Source organism: Rhipicephalus sanguineus, chromosome 6, assembly GCF_013339695.2.
Source record: "Rhipicephalus sanguineus isolate Rsan-2018 chromosome 6, BIME_Rsan_1.4, whole genome shotgun sequence".
Lineage (NCBI taxonomy): Eukaryota > Metazoa > Arthropoda > Arachnida > Ixodida > Ixodidae > Rhipicephalus > Rhipicephalus sanguineus.
The window spans coordinates 25246042-25261794 of record NC_051181.1 but is presented as its reverse complement, the minus strand read 5'-3'; the positions used below and the strand labels follow the sequence as shown (position 1 = coordinate 25261794).

Here is a 15753-nt window from a genome sequence, read left to right as displayed (position 1 = left end):
TAACACTGGCGCCTAAAGGCTAACTTATGGTGCCACATAACCTCAGCCCTCACGTTAGAGTACATGTGTCAGTATTATCGTAACTAAGCGCATTTTATGGTGCAATCATGTGAATATCATACGCAGCCTTCAATAGTGTATTCCTCCAGCGTCGAGCAATGCTTCAATATAGCTTGCTGAATGTCTGTTCCATAGGAGTAAAAATGTAGTGCTTGCTACCAATGTCTGTTCCATAGGAGTAAAAATGTAGTGTTTATTAGGCTGCTATAAAAGCGGAGCCAACACTGGAACAAGACACTGTCGGAGATCAGCAGACGACAAAGAAGAGGAAGTGATAGTGGGATGCTGTCTCCGCAGCTAGCGCCAAGAAGTCCGTGCACCACTATCATCATGTACTTTTTTGTGTTCGATTGTCGCCATTAAAGGCATTTCGTTGCAGTCTCATGGATCCGTCTTTCTCGTGGCGCTACGAATAGAAGGCCGACGTTCCGCAACAGACACGTTAATCTGACTTGACGCCTGTATTGTAGAAGTACATATGTAGTGTTTATTTCTTTCTTGTAAAATGAGATAGCCAGCACCAAAACCGCAACTGACGTTGCACCAACATTACGGCTGCATAGGCTGCTTGTCCAAACCAGTTTATAGCCCTGGCGTGGCTCTGTGGTAGAATACCTGATTGCCGCGCAAAACGCCTGGGTTCGATTCCTGCTGGGACCCTAATTTCTATTCTTTCCATTTATCGGGCCAACGCTGCCGATGTTGGTATTTCTTAACGCTCTCGCACCTAAATTACCAATGTCTGTTCTCGCCGTTCCTGGGTAGATGTAAACTGTCAATAACCCGTGGCGCATACCCGTACACCGCGGCCCGCGGTAAACGGGTATGTGCCACACGCGTCTAGAGGAAAGGGTTTGACGACGTACACGACAGGATTTTCATGTTATTAAAGACGATAGTCTTTCTTGGGGAACTTAAACGCAGAAATTTTGGTCTGTCTGTCTTTCTGTTTGTCGGCACGTCCCTCGATTCAGCCACTCGGCCAAAGTTGAACCACTTGCCCAAGGGCCAGCCGTCTTGAACTGGTACGGCTGTTCATACTTGTGAACGTTGTCGATCAAAAAGTAAATATTGTTACGTGAAGACTAGAGGCTGTAAACAAGTGTATTTACAGGAGAGTGCTCGGGCAAGGCAGCGGCACACACCAGTCTCCAAATCGTCGTCGTCGTCTTCAGCCTAATCGTCTTTTGATGGCTGTCCGCAGCATGACCCCCGGCGGTAAAAGCGCCGTCCCGGAGCTTTTAAAGTTATGGGTCAGATACACTGGAGTAGGCCTTGAGTCGACTGACGTGCACGATGTCACTTGACACCGCGGCAGAGGGTGAAGGAGGACTGACCAGAGTAATCTCGTAGGTCACGGGCGTTACTTGGCGGATGACGCGGTAGGGTCCTGTGTATCTAGACAGGAGCTTTTCCGAAAGTCCCACATGACGGGAAGGCGACCAGAGCAGCACGAGCGCGCCAGGCGCGAACTGTGCGTCGCGGTGGCGGGCACCGTAGTAATGTCGCTGTGTGTCTTGCGAGGCAGTCAGCCGAGTACGGGCAAGTTGGCGCGCATGATCGGCAAGTGCTATGGCATCACGTGCGTACTCGGTAGTTGGGGTGGCAGCCGAAGGAAGAACAGTATCAAGTGGCAGAGTGGGTTCACGACCGTACAGTAGATAAAACGGCGAAAATCCGGCAGTGGCGTGTCGAGAAGAATTGTATGCGAACGTGACGTAAGGGAGAGCAAAGTCCCAGTCATGGTGGTCATTCGACACGTACATCGACAGCATATCCGTGAGGGTTCTGTTGAACCGCTCCGTGAGACCGTTCGTTTGTGGATGGTACGAGGTGGTCAGTTTGTGCTGAGTGGCGGAGGAACGCAGAATGTCGGCGATAACTTTAGAGAGAAAGTTACGGCCACGGTCAGTGAGTAACTGTCGTGGAGCACCATGGAGCAAGATGATGTCATGTAAGAGAAAGTCCGCGACGTCGGTGGCGCAGCTGGTGGGGAGAGCCCGTGTTATGGCATATCGGGTAGCGTAATCAGTCGCCACGGCTACCCATTTGTTCCCGGTGGATGACGTAGGAAAGGGGCCGAGAAGATCAAGTCCAACACGGAAGAACGGCTCTACGGGAACGTCGATTGGTTGGAGATGACCAGCAGGCAATATCTGGGGCGTTTTGCGACGTTGACAGGAATCACAGGCAGAAACGTAGCGTCGAACAGAACGGAGGAGACCGGGCCAATAGAAGCGACGGCGGATGCGGTCGTACGTGCGCGATACACCTAGGTGTCCTGCAGTTGGAGCGTCATGAAGTTCAAAAAGAACAGTTCGGCGTAATTGTCTCGGTATGACTAGAAGGAGTTCCGGCCCGTCTGGATGGAAGTTACGACGGTATAGGACACCATCCTGGAGAACGAAGTGGCGCACTGAAGTGTCATTGGGCGATGTCTGCAGACGGTGGATGAGTTCTCGCAGCGAAAGGTCGCGTTGCTGCTCGTCTGCGATGTTCTCGAAAGGAGACAGAGAAAAGATGCCATTGGATGCGTCGTGGTCGGTGTCTTCGGCCTCGTCTACCGGATAACGGGACAAGCAATCGGCGTCCATGTGCAGGCGACCAGACTTGTATATGACAGTATAAGAATATTCTTGAAGGCGTAACGCCCAGCGACCAAGTCGTCCGGTAGGGTCCTTCAGTGAGGACAACCAGCAGAGCGCGTGCTGGTCCGTTACGACTGAAAAGGGTCGGCCGTATAAGTATGGGCGGAATTTCGCAACCGCCCAAACTAGGGCCAGACACTCACGTTCCGTGATAGAGTAGTTGCGCTCCGAAGTTGTGAGGAGCCTGCTGGCGTAGACGATGACGCGATCAGTACTGTGCTGTCGTTGGGCTAGTACTGCGCCTATGCCGTGCCCACTGGCGTCGGTACGAACTTCAGTCGGCGCAGAAGGGTCAAAGTGGGCCAGAACGGGCGGCGTTGTAAGCAGCCGGATCAAATGAGCGAACGCGGAAGCTTCGGCGTCGCCCCATATAAATGGCACCTCTTTTTTCAAAAGGTCAGTAAGTGGTCGTGCTATGACCGCGAAATTTTTCACAAAGCGGCGGAAGTACGAGCATAAACCAATGAAGCTGCGTACATCTTTCACACACTTAGGAATCGGGAAATTCGTAACAGCGCGAATTTTGTCTGGGTCCGGCTGTACTCCATTGGCATCAACGAGGTGGCCAAGTACGGTAATCCGGCGACGACCAAAGTGGCACTTCGATGCGTTAAGTTGCAAACCGGCTCGGCGAAAAACTTGCAGGATTGCAGATAGGCGCTCTAGATGACTCTCGAAAGTGGGGGAGAACACTATAACGTCGTCCAAGTAGCACAGACATGTGGCCCACTTGAATCCTTGAAGGAGGGAGTCCATCATGCGTTCAAATGTGGCCGGTGCGTTACATAGTCCGAATGGCATCACCTTGAATTGATAAAGACCATCAGGTGTGATAAAAGCGGTTTTCTCGCGGTCCATATCATCCACAGCGATCTGCCAATAGCCAGAGCGTAGGTCAATAGACGAAAAGTAGCGAGCACCATGTAGGCAGTCAAGGGCGTCGTCAATACGAGGTAAGGGGTAAACGTCCTTTTTTGTTACTTTGTTGAGATGCCGGTAGTCCACGCAGAATCGCCACGAGCCGTCTTTCTTTTTCACTAAGACAACGGGTGATGCCCATGGGCTGCATGATGGCTCGATGATGTTCTTGGTGAGCATCTTCTTGACTTCTGCCTGAATCACTTGACGCACTGCGTGTGACACTCGATACGGACGCCTATGAACAGGAGCGGCATCGCCAGTATTTATGCGATGTTTCACGGTCGTAGTTTGTGCCAAAGGACGGTCATGAAGATAAAAAATATCGCGGTACGAAAAGAGAACCCGGTAGAGGTCGTCAGCATTCTTTGGGGGTAGATCTGGCGCAATCATTCTCTTCAGGTCGTCGAGAACAGATGCGGCGGACTGCGAGTGGTCGGTGTGCTCGGTAGTACCATCCTCCAACGTAACTGATGCAATCGAGGGATCGTCGAAGGCGCTGATATGTGCCAAGGATATCCCTCGTGGCAGCACTTGCATTGTCAAGCCAAAGTTGACCGCTGGCAGACATGTGCGATTGGATGTAATACATAATACAGAACGAGGCACTGTAATACCCTGGTAGAGAAGAACATCCTTGACAGGAGTCGCAACGTACTCCCCGTCGGGCACGGGTGAGGATGGTACCAAGTCAACGTAGGTCAGAGCTGTGGGTGGTAAGCGAACGAAGTCTGCGGCGGTTAGGCGAATGGGAGGCGGCGCAGGTTGATCTGGAAGAGGAAGGTCAAGGCGGAGAGTACCGGTAGAGCAGTCTATGAGCGCCGAATGAGCAGAAAAGAAGTCCAAGCCTAGAATGACGTCGTGGGGGCAGTGGGCTAGTACGGTGAAAACAACGATGGTATAGCGATCGGCGATGTCGACTCGAGCTGTACACATGCCAAGTGCACAAGCTGTTCCGCCGTCGGCGACACGGACAACTGGCTTCGCGGCTGGTGTGAGAACTTTCTTCAGGCGAGTCCGAAGACTAGCACTCATCACAGATAAATGGGCTCCCGTGTCGATTAGAGCACGAACAGGAACACCGTCGATGTGGACTTCAATGAGGTTCATATTGGTCGAAAGGGTCAGTAGAGGATTTGGCAGCGTAGGGAGCAATGCAGCGGCACCTCCGGGCGCTGCATCATCTAGTTTTCCGGGTGGGAGCGTGCGTTGAAGCTTGGCGAATTGGAGCGACGGGGCTGGGGTGAGCGGGACTGCCGGCGTAGGGGCGAAGGTGAGCGTGAGTACGGGCGGCTAGGAGCAACAGATTCAGTGGCAGCGTGATCGGCACGTGCTGTAGAGGGACGGTAAGAGCCATAGGCGCGGTTGTAGCCAGTGTACGTGTGCTGTGCAGGAGAGTTCCAGCGATTGCGACAATGCCGAGAGATGTGTCCAATCCGGTGGCAGATGAAACAGATGGGCCTGTCGTCAGCAGTGCGCCATTCAGCGTTGCGGAAACGTGGTTGGAACTGGTCGGTGAAGGGGGTGCAGTCGGAGGATGCGGCCGAGAGTCCACGTGATTTACCGAGCAGACAGAGTGGAGTCCCATGCTTGCAATCTCCTGACGGACAACTGCCTGAATCATCGAAACCGGAACTGCAGGGGGCGAGCAGGTGCTGGGCTCGCAGGTAGCTGGATAAGCAGCTTCAATTTCTCGTCGCACAATTCTGGTAACGTTGGCATCGTTGCTTGTTGAACGGGGAACATCGGCACAGGACGACGTCGGCGCGGTGTTAGGCAAGCGAGCAAACTGCGGAAGAATGCGCTTGCTTTTAGCGAGTTCCATTCTTTGATGACCGCATCAACAGTGCACACGTTATTGAAGACGAGCAGGTTGAACGCATCATCAGCGATACCCTTGAGAATGTGAGCAACCTTGTCCTGTTCCGTCATGTGCGAGTCAACTGCACGGCAGAGAGCCAAGACGTCTTGTATGTACATGACGTACGGCTCTGTTGACGTCTGCGCGCGGGTCGACAACGCCTTCTTCGCAGCGAGCTGGTGACCGTCAGGGTTGCCGAACAACTCTCGTATCTTCTCTTTGAAGAGATCCCAACTTGTCAGCTCAGTATCATGCGTCTCATACCACACTCGCGGGGTGCCGTCGAGGTAGAATAGTACATTGGCAAGCATGAGAGTAGGGTCCCACCGGTTGCCTGTGCTGACGCGTTCGTAAAGGCTGAGCCACTTGTCGACGTCTTGCCCGTTGGGGCCAGAGAAAACACCAGGGTCACGAGGAGCGGTGACGTTGATGTACGTCGCGTTGGTGGCAGGTGTTGGAGCCGGAGTGGTCGGCGCATTTTCCAGAGCCATGTTCGAAGGCTCAAGGTGGCGTCCACTGCGAAGCTTCGTGACGAAGGGAGGTACCCAGCACGTCCACCAAAATGTTACGTGAAGACTAGAGGCTGTAAACAAGTGTATTTACAGGAGAGTGCTCGGGCAAGGCAGCTGCACACACCAGTCTCCAAATCGTCGTCGTCGTCTTCAGCCTAATCGTCTTTTGATGGCTGTCCGCAGCAATATCATGCATATCTGAGGTGCAACATCACTAGGTAAGTATTAGGTGGCGTGTTCCTTTAATAGAAAATGCATACATACGTAATTTTAAGGACCCCAGTTTCTTAAGCTGCGCTGAAAATGCATAAGAATGGAAGCTTGAGCGAGTTGGTATGCGTTCCATAGGTCGGCAAACTCACTCATGAGTCGACTCACTCAGACTCACTCAGACTCATATCGAGACGTGAGTCTGAGTCTGAGTGAGTCCGGGTGAGTAATGTTTTTGTGAGTCTGAGTCCGAGTGAGTTCGGTTGAGGAAAATTTTGGTGAGTCTGAGTCCGAGTGAGCCTTAAGGGCAAAATATATTGCATGAGTGAGCCTGAGTGAGCTCCACATTTTTTGCCGACCTATGGTCCTCTCTACTCAAATTGAGCATTACTATCAACCTTATGCGGCTCACATTTATACTCACGTGTAGTCCCGCATACGTCAACGCGCTACCGTTCATACGTCAGCTCAATATTTATTGATCAGAGGCGTGAGATCAGGAGGGAGAGGGGGAGGAGGTGCCTTGACCTCCCCCCGCAAACTTCTTCATGGGAAATTTCTGATAAAAATATCTCGTGTGAGTCATCTCTTTCAATAAAACGGTCCTTATTGAACTACAAAGTCAGATAACTCGTATTTGAAGGTACGAGATCAAAAGGTGCTAAGTAGCGCACCGATTATGCGAGATATTGGCGTTAAAGAGCATTGACATTATGGTAGAAAAAGGCTAGCGGACTCATGAGTCGACTCACTCAGACTCACTCAGACTCAGATCGAGCCGTAAGTCTGAGTCTGAGTGAGTTCGAATGAATTATATTTTGGTGAGTCTGAGTCCGAGTGAGTCCGGTTGAGAAACATTATAGTGAGTCTGAGTCCGAGTGAGTCCGGATGAGGAAAAGTTTGGTGAGTCTGAGTCCGAGTGAGCTCTAAGGGTAAGATATGTTTCGTGAGTGAGTCTGAGTGAGTTCCACATTTTTTGCCCACCTATGATGCGTTCATCTTTGTTGAAACAGCGCTCACTAGACGACGACGAAGTAAAAGAAGGCACAGGACAGGCGCTGCCTGTCCTGTGCCTTCTTTTACTTCGTCGTCGTCTAGTGAGCGCTGTTTCAACAAAGCTGAAAATGCGACTGCGCTGAAATTTGCCTTCCTCCGTGCCCTTCGCACGAGCTCATTGTTGTGCTTCGGTTTCGGTTCTGTTGCACTGTACGAATGTCATGGGTTGGTGTAGAAAAACTTTAGTTTTGAGAAGGCCAAGAAGGTAAAAAAGAATATTTAAAAAATGAAAAAGCAGCGTTGTGGGCGGCCTTCTTCAGGCTGCCGGTTGTGGGCGCCGCTCTGGCGTTCCTGTTTTACCCAGGCGACGTGTAAATAAAAGTGTGTGTGGAGAGTACTCGTTGAGTGCGGACGTTTCTCTGCTTCAGCGCTTCGAGCCAAACCGCGTTTTCGGGCTGGCTGGCGTCCCCGCCGGTCGCGTTGGTCACCGCCGGTCTTCGCCTGCTGCTGCGCCGGGACTACCAGCACGCAACACAGCACTCATGTTTCCCGACGTATTGCCAGATGGCGTCCATATCTCACACAGCGCCTCTTCTATCGTCTTTACACGACATTTGCAGCGAAGCACGCAGATACGCGGCCAATTTTCATGTCATGACCCAACAGTCATATTTGTCAAATCCTCTTACCCTCCCATGCCAACTTTGGTCTACACCAAGTTAAGGAGGTGATCATCACAGCACACAGACGTAGGCGGCTAGCTAGCTAGCTAGCTAGCTAGCTAGCTAGCTAGCTAGCTAGCTAGCTAGCTAGATAGATAGATAGATAGATAGATAGATAGATAGATAGATAGATAGATAGATAGATAGATAGATAGATAGATAGATAGATAGATAGATAGATAGATAGATAGATAGATAGATAGATAGATAGATAGATAGATAGATAGATAGATAGATAGATAGATAGATAGATAGATAGATAGATAGATAGATAGATAGATAGATAGATAGATAGATAGATAGATATAGATAGATAGATAGATAGATAGAAACGCTCAAAGTGCGAAAGGTTCGCTAAGAAATGCTTCGCATTTAATACATTTCTACGTACTTAATGGAACTTGTTCATCGGTCTACAATCCTCTGTCCTCTTCCGTTATTCACATTCATAATCATTATACCTAATTCTTCTGAAATAATAGTTACGCCTCAGAAACTCATTCACCCTTATTCAAAGCAAGAAATACGCTTATACGTATGTTGCTCAGCCTATGCTGAGAATAATAAATGAATTTTTTTCATTCAAGCCCTCTATTCAGCCTATTTGCCTTTACTCTCAGTCAGACTTGGCCAGGATTTGCTTCTTGAATGATACTTATGCCTCACACTTGTCGCTATCGTCTGTCGCTACGTTCTCTCTCTCCACTAAGAGTCAAGTGCCCGTCGCCATCGCGTTGGCAGACTCTCGTCATTTCAATAGTTTAAGTGGAAAACATCCTTCGCTTTTCCGTGAACCCGGTTCTCGTGTCGTTTTAGCTCAGCTTCATCACTCTCCCTTTGTAGCGAGGCAACGACCCCGTGACTGAGATGCCTCGACAGCCACCCGGCGAACCTCTTTTTACGACATCCTTCTCTCGGCCCTGAAGCTTTCAACAAGCGTATTTCTCGCCTCTGTTAAACCGAGCTCCTAACACACTCATTTAACCGCATTCAAAACAAAGCTGCCACAAATAACTACGCTTGCAGCGTATTGCCAGCAGAGGGCCAATCAACAATCCCTCCTCCATCTGCCTGCTCTACATTTATTCGCGCTCATATTTTGTTATAGGATATCCTCCTGAAGTAATACACCTCAAAATCGCGCTAATTCAAGATTACAAAACTACACTTCCTTCAAAACCAGAGCGCTGCGCATCATTACGCGTCTGAGGCAGCCTATGACCACTTTCTCTCAGCCTCTCATTCTCACGTGCAAACTTTTTTAACAATTCGTGAGACAGAAAAAGGACGTGTTCTGAGAGGCTCTCTAGATTTTATGTTTCACCAACCATGAGGTCTATTACTTTGCGTTGCTAAGATCGAGGGCGCGAGTTTTGTTGCCAGCCATAGCGGTAGCATTTCAATAGGGGGCGGAGAAGGTGGGTGAATTGCGTGAAACGGCCGTGTACTTATATTTCATGAGCGTCTTAAAGGAACCTAAAATCAAAGTCAATCCGGAGCCCCCAGTTCGGCGCGCCTCATAATACACAGGTGCTTGAATATCAAATCCCGGGGTTACAAATTTTTGTTTTCACTTTTCGTTTATCATACCAGTCGACATTCAGAAAATGCCCCTTTACTAAAATAGCGGTGTGCGTTTATCTGACAATAAACCGGCTTCATCAGAACAACTAGCGCTTTCGTTAATCACCAATGCCTGTCTTTCTCTCATTAGTATAAGAACTGCATAGCGTAAGAACAATGAAAAGATACGAACTAGACTATTTCATCGGCCACTTAAAATATAATTGCCACAAAAGGCTCGAGTCTTTACAACTGACGAACTCCACGTGCCATGGTGGCTAAGCTTGGCATGATGAAGTTGTGAGAAAAAAAATGGCGCCAACTCTAAAGTTTCCACATGCCGTTACACGCTTGAATGAAAGACATTGATATCATTAAGGCAAACTCACGTTGGGTAGAGATAGACTAGGTCTGATCCGCGTGACCGTGTGGCCATCCAGAGCACCACTAACACTGCTGCCAAACCGCAGGGCATTCTTCTCGGCCTGCGTGCACATTAGTGATCCGAGGTTGTAGTGCACAGCGGGCACACTACTACATGTATAACTTCCACTTTGCCATAGCAATTCTTTACTCATTATGACTGATACCACTCAAAAGTGCTTGTACAGATAGCACAGTAAGGACAGCTCAAAATTCTCGATCACAGGGCTGTTATGGATTTATTGAATCCACAAGTGTAAAAACTTTATATAAAACTTCAGTTTGCTTAGAGGGACACTAAAGAGCAAAACGATTTTTCTCGCATTAGTAAAGTAGTCTTCCACGATAACAAAAACACCACGCTTGCTGCGCGAAGACGCTTAATAAGCGAGAAAACGCACAAAAAGAAAATACAGGTGGCGACGCCACCTTGGAATTCCCGCACCATTTGCCGTGACGTCACATATTTTTGACGGCGCCTGCTTGGGCCTACGCACTTCCTAATCGGTTAAATCCAAGTACATTGTCCTCTGACGGGCCAGAGACTTGACATAACGAGTTTGTGGAAATTTCGTCGAGCCAGTGGCACCAGAATACGTTAAATGCTCTTTGAAACCTTTTACGTCACGAATTGCAAAGTTCGGCGCGAAATTTAAAAATGCAACTTTGAACTTGGTTTCCTCCTCTAATAATAAACCTATGGTGGTGAAATAAACTACACAACAGTTCTCCGAGCACACTTTATTAATCCAAACCAATTCATTGTTTCTCTTTAGTGTCCCTTTAAGCGGCTCGTGAGAGGCCGCATTGCGAAATTCGACTAATCTCTCTAAGGTGCCGTGTGAGGAGCGTTTTAACGAAGGACATCCCTGAAATTGCTTCATTGTTGAGTGATTTGCAAGAAACACACCTGTCGTTTTGCCATGCCTGTAGGAGGCGGGCTTCGCTGCCAAAACCAGCGGCTTTGCTCCATTGCGCTCTATAGAATTCCGGAAGACAGGAAGCACATCAGTTTCACAGGACGGGAAGCGTCCTAAGTGAGTTTCAGTACTGCTGCGGTCCCACAGTAAGCATTGAAGGACCCTGGTACCGCGCACGTACTGCACAGGCCCTTGCAGTGAAACTGACTGTCACACTCCTTACAGTATGTACCCAAAGAAACCCGCAGATAAATAAGCAAAGAATAACAGGGGATATTATTTGTTGTTTTTTAACTGTAGTGTACCATAACCTATAGTTAAAAACAATTAAAGTGGACGAAAATTACCCTTCTTTCGTGCTTTCATAACCAGGACTTCGTGCCGGCAGACTTCATGCCTTAGGTAGCACGTGAGGCTTTACTGTTCAGCTGCCGCCTCGTGCAAAGGTCACATGCCGCGTGACTCCCCCTGGGAAAAAGTGTTCCACACACTCGCGGCATTGGCTACCAGTGGCGCTGTTTAACACTTCCATGGATTAAACCCAAATAAATACTCAACAATGTGAACTAGGGAGCGCCTTTCGTCGTACCTCAATTGGTGGAGCGTCGGAAGCGTAATCCCAAGGTTGTGGGTTTGGATCCCACCAACGAAAAGGATGCTTTTTCGTCCACTTTAATTCCTTTTCATTATAGGTTATAATCATCGCTTTACAGATAAAAACAACAAATAACATCTCCTATACTTTCCTTATCTTAATTGTCCGTTGGTTTCATCGGTTGCGTCTTACAAAGAAACGAGTCTCTCGAACAATTTTCCTTGGTTCGTGCTTACAGGATGGGTTGTTTACGGTAGATTTGCTGTTTTGGCTTGTGCATACCACATTTATTTTTCAGATATTGCACATCCTTACTCTGTGCTCGACTTGGCCTCTGAAAGCAATCTTTAACAAAACAAATAAACATATAATTGAATAAATTAATAATAAACAAGTTAATAAACACTGCACAATGTCTCTGGTTTGTATGGCGTTACACCAGAGTGTCCACATCGTAGATGTCAGAAGGATCGAGCTTCATTGATGTCGTTATCGAAGAGCCGTACCTAATTGGATGAGACGGTACACACGTAAAAATCGTAACAGCACAACAGGAACGCAATACTAAGAAAGCAAGGACACAGCTAGCGCAAGCGCTGACTGTTGAGAGGAGCTTTATTGTATAATTCACATATAGAAATGAAAGAAGCGATAATGATGTATGTTTAATAGCGCAAGGTCCAGTCGTGCACAAACAACGCGAAGGCAGTTGTCACGATATTTCGATACTAGAAAAGAAACAACGAGCATGCGCCGTTCCATGAAACAAAGCCCCCCTTCATGCTCCACTGCGTGAGCCAAAATAGAACCTAGCAAATACGGAAAATGCAGATCAAGCAAACCACATGCTCGAAAAATTATTTCTTCGCTATAAAATGAAGTAGTGCCTTCACTTACGCACTTGATGATGTGGTAAGCCTCTTGTATAAGACGAGTTTTGTCACCTTTGTTCCTCCAAAGACATCATGTGGAATCAAGGGCCGGCATTCATCGACACGCGGAGCAATGCGTTGTTAAATGAGACATACTTGAGTGTTTTTAAAGGCGATAGTCTTTCTTGGGATACTTGAACGCAGAAATTTTGGTCTGCCTGTCTGTCACCCGATTCAGGTTTAAGCACTTGCTGAACACCTCGGCCATCTTGAACTGGTATCTGCGTTCATACTCGTGAACACTGTCGATCAAAAAGCAAACATTACGCATATCTGAGACGCAACATGAATACGTAAGTATTAGGTGGTGTGTTCCTTTAATAGAAAATACGTAGATACGTAATTCTAAAGACCCTAGTGTTTCTTTGGCTGCGCTGAAAATGCGACGCTATGCACGAAAAAGCCCTCTTCAATGCCAGCCAGATGCGTCCGATTCTACGTAGAGCAGGCGCTGTCTGAGGCAAGGCAAGACAAATGGCCGCTTGATGAAATAATGCAGTAAAATGAAATCTGTTCCAACAAACCTACATTGCCTGGAGTGACACTGAATTTCATTATCTGACTAACACGTGTAAGAGATGATATTATCGGAACGCAAGTTGTCCAGCTCATTTCTGCATTTTTATTTTTATTTTCGTTTGGTGTCTTTTTTGCCGTCATGGTTTGTCATAATCTAGATATTTAATGTTTCCTGTCAGATAAAACTTTAAGTTGAGTGTGAGCGCTAGTTCCGTTCGCTTCTTCCCTTTCGTCCATCGCTCCCGCGCGCGCTGCACTTTACGCAGGATCCACAGAAAAGCATCGATTCAAGTGCAAATGTTGAAGCTCGTCGCCTTTTTAAAAATTCGACGGTGAAATTAAGCCACACGCCATTTTCACAAAAACCTTCAGGACTACAATTTTTATGGTCGCATAGTCGAATTCGCATTTTTCGCCACTAGGTAGTAATCAACATATCGGAAGATATCCTTGAAAAACTGCAAAGGTCATCTTGAATTTTCCTGCTACGCAGCTCAAAAATAGTGTTACGGATGTGGCGTATGGCTACAAATATTTACATGGTAAGGGCGCCAATGAACGTGGTTGTCATCACCGGTGTTAATCTTATTCATTACATTGGATGTCTGGTTTAACGTGTGGTTGTCAAAATAGAAAATATTCATCGGATAAAAAGACACAACGACGTTGTGCTTAGGTGAGTGGTGGGTATGCAGCTGTTATTTTTGCAATATGGGCGCACAATGGTGCAGTCTCTGTGAGCGAGACTGAACGGTGACTGGGGCAATCAACTGTCGAATAAGCGATCCTGCATATCCGCAAGGACAGTACCATTTGTCCAGCGTAATACCTGCAAGCAGCATATAACTGGATAAGCGAAATTTCAAGAAAGATGAAAAAGTCTGCTTTCGGCATACGGTGACCAAGTTAAGCGGGAGGACGGCAGATTGAGCCATAAAGACGTGAAGAATCGGTGAAACAACCAACTCACCATCGTGTACAGGAGTATCGGAAGTTCACTGCCCGTATATCGCAGCCTGAGGGAGACTGTGGGAGAACTCAGCGGATCAAGACTGACTCGAAATGTCGGACGTGACGTCGGTGCAAAAGGGTGTACCAGATGAAGAAGGCCTGTCGAACAGTCGATAATTCCGGAGTGCCGCAACAAAATTCGAGGAGGAGGACCGCGTCGTGTGGGCGCTGCCCGAACACGGCGTACAAAACTGTTGTCTGATGGTTGGCAACACAGACAGGAGAGTTGCACATACCAAAAACGGCAGACGTGATCCCATCGGCGACCCGTACTTTGCGCTGAAAAGCTGCGTAAGAACTCCGCTGATTTACGTAGCGAGAACAGCACTCATGACTGAAATCTGCGCACCCGTCTCTATTACGGCCATGCCGGCAACGTCACCCAGTTTTGATGGCCAAATGATTTAAGCGCATGAGAATCATCCACGGATGATTTTCTGACGGGTCATTCATGCAGCGTCACGCCGGGGGTCCGCAGGGGCTGCTTTGCGAAGCGAAGCCGCCGGGCTGTAAAAGATACTCGCCAATCCACTGATTGCTCGAGTTTCCTTGAGTAAGCCGCAGTAGCTGTATAATGTTAAGTACTACAGGAGCTCGCGCCGATGTCAACGTTTAATCGCGGTTTGAACCAAAGACTGCTGGATAACTGCTTACTGAAATGTTTGCCCTTTCCTGTTCTGTCTTAAGTCCTTCCGTAATGGTTACGCGTCAAATACCCTAACAACAACATTTACTAAGTGGCTAACTGCTGTTGAAGGTGTAATGAGTGTGTTATCGCTGTGTGCACGCAAACGAAGACGGGAGGTAAAGAAAACACAAAGCGCCTGTCTGTATTCTTCATTTTCTGTCCCAATTTTCTGCGTGTTCATACTATCATAGCGAACTCGCCCTACTTTCAGTACTTCTACGGTATCATAACTGTCTAAGTCGACGCTGCACAGGATTGCCGAATGAATAGTTACCTGCCTTCACAGTCGGGTGCTCCGGCTACACTGACGTTGAAGGGGGGAAGCAACAGCCAAAGCCAAGGAACAATAAGTTTTTCAGCCAGCTGGTCGTCGCCAATAAGTAATGCAAGTGTGTAGTTAGCCTAAAAGATCACACAACTTCCGTGTTGGCCGGATAAAGCCTGCAAGCTTTGATGGCACAAGCATCACCATGCGAGACGTAGTGCACAATCCTTTACAGCCACCCGTAATAAGAAACTACAAAACGTACGACAATTTCCATCGCGTATTTAGGCGATGGTTGGGGCAGTCCCAAGATTATGCGAGGAAAGCTTTTTAAGAAACTTTATATACACTTCTGGTATATTTGCAGAGACACTAACGAAGCTTTTCGAGGCTGGGCTTTTACTATTTTGAAAACAGGTCAAGCCAACGTTTCTTCGCGTAATGATCACCGAGAAGGCGATACGCGAAGAAACGGGCAGCAAGCCACAGGAAACTGGCTTGTAAAGAATGTAGAGCGCCATCTACCCAGGTGGATTCTTCTCCGTTCAAATTCCAAACCACCAAATCACCTAATGTTGTAATACGTGAGTTGATTATGGCAAATAGAGTACTGATGGACCTATATACTGCATTTGCTAAAAGAAGAGCCGCAGGCTTCTCATTCGCCACCGAACCAGATTAACTGTGCCTTGAATGAAGCACAAGGAACAACTATGGCATTGTTGTGATCGAAATTTGAAAGTTCGTGTACATAAGGAACGTTCCAGCAGAGTACTGCATGCCCAGAACAAAATGCAGCCGCTATTATAGGAAGCTTGCCCCCCCCCCCCCCCCCCCGCCTAACTTGCACACGTTAGGAGGCGGGGTGGGCACCACCCTGCCCTACCTCTGCCTATATGGATAACATCGC

At 48.1% G+C, this 15753-nt stretch overlaps 1 protein-coding gene across 1 annotated transcript in view; it reads right to left on the bottom strand.

Moving 5' to 3' along the window:
* The window catches only part of LOC119395656 (uncharacterized), a 69283-nt gene that overhangs the window by 42308 nt on the left and 11222 nt on the right, over window positions 1–15753 (bottom strand). The window contains exons 2-3 of the mRNA XM_037662646.2: window positions 10824–10892; window positions 9880–9975 (exon numbers count right to left, since the gene is read on the bottom strand). Of these exons, the coding sequence (XP_037518574.1) occupies window positions 9880–9965 (86 nt within the window). The 5' untranslated portion in view covers window positions 9966–9975; window positions 10824–10892. The remainder of the gene's footprint in view (window positions 1–9879; window positions 9976–10823; window positions 10893–15753) is intronic.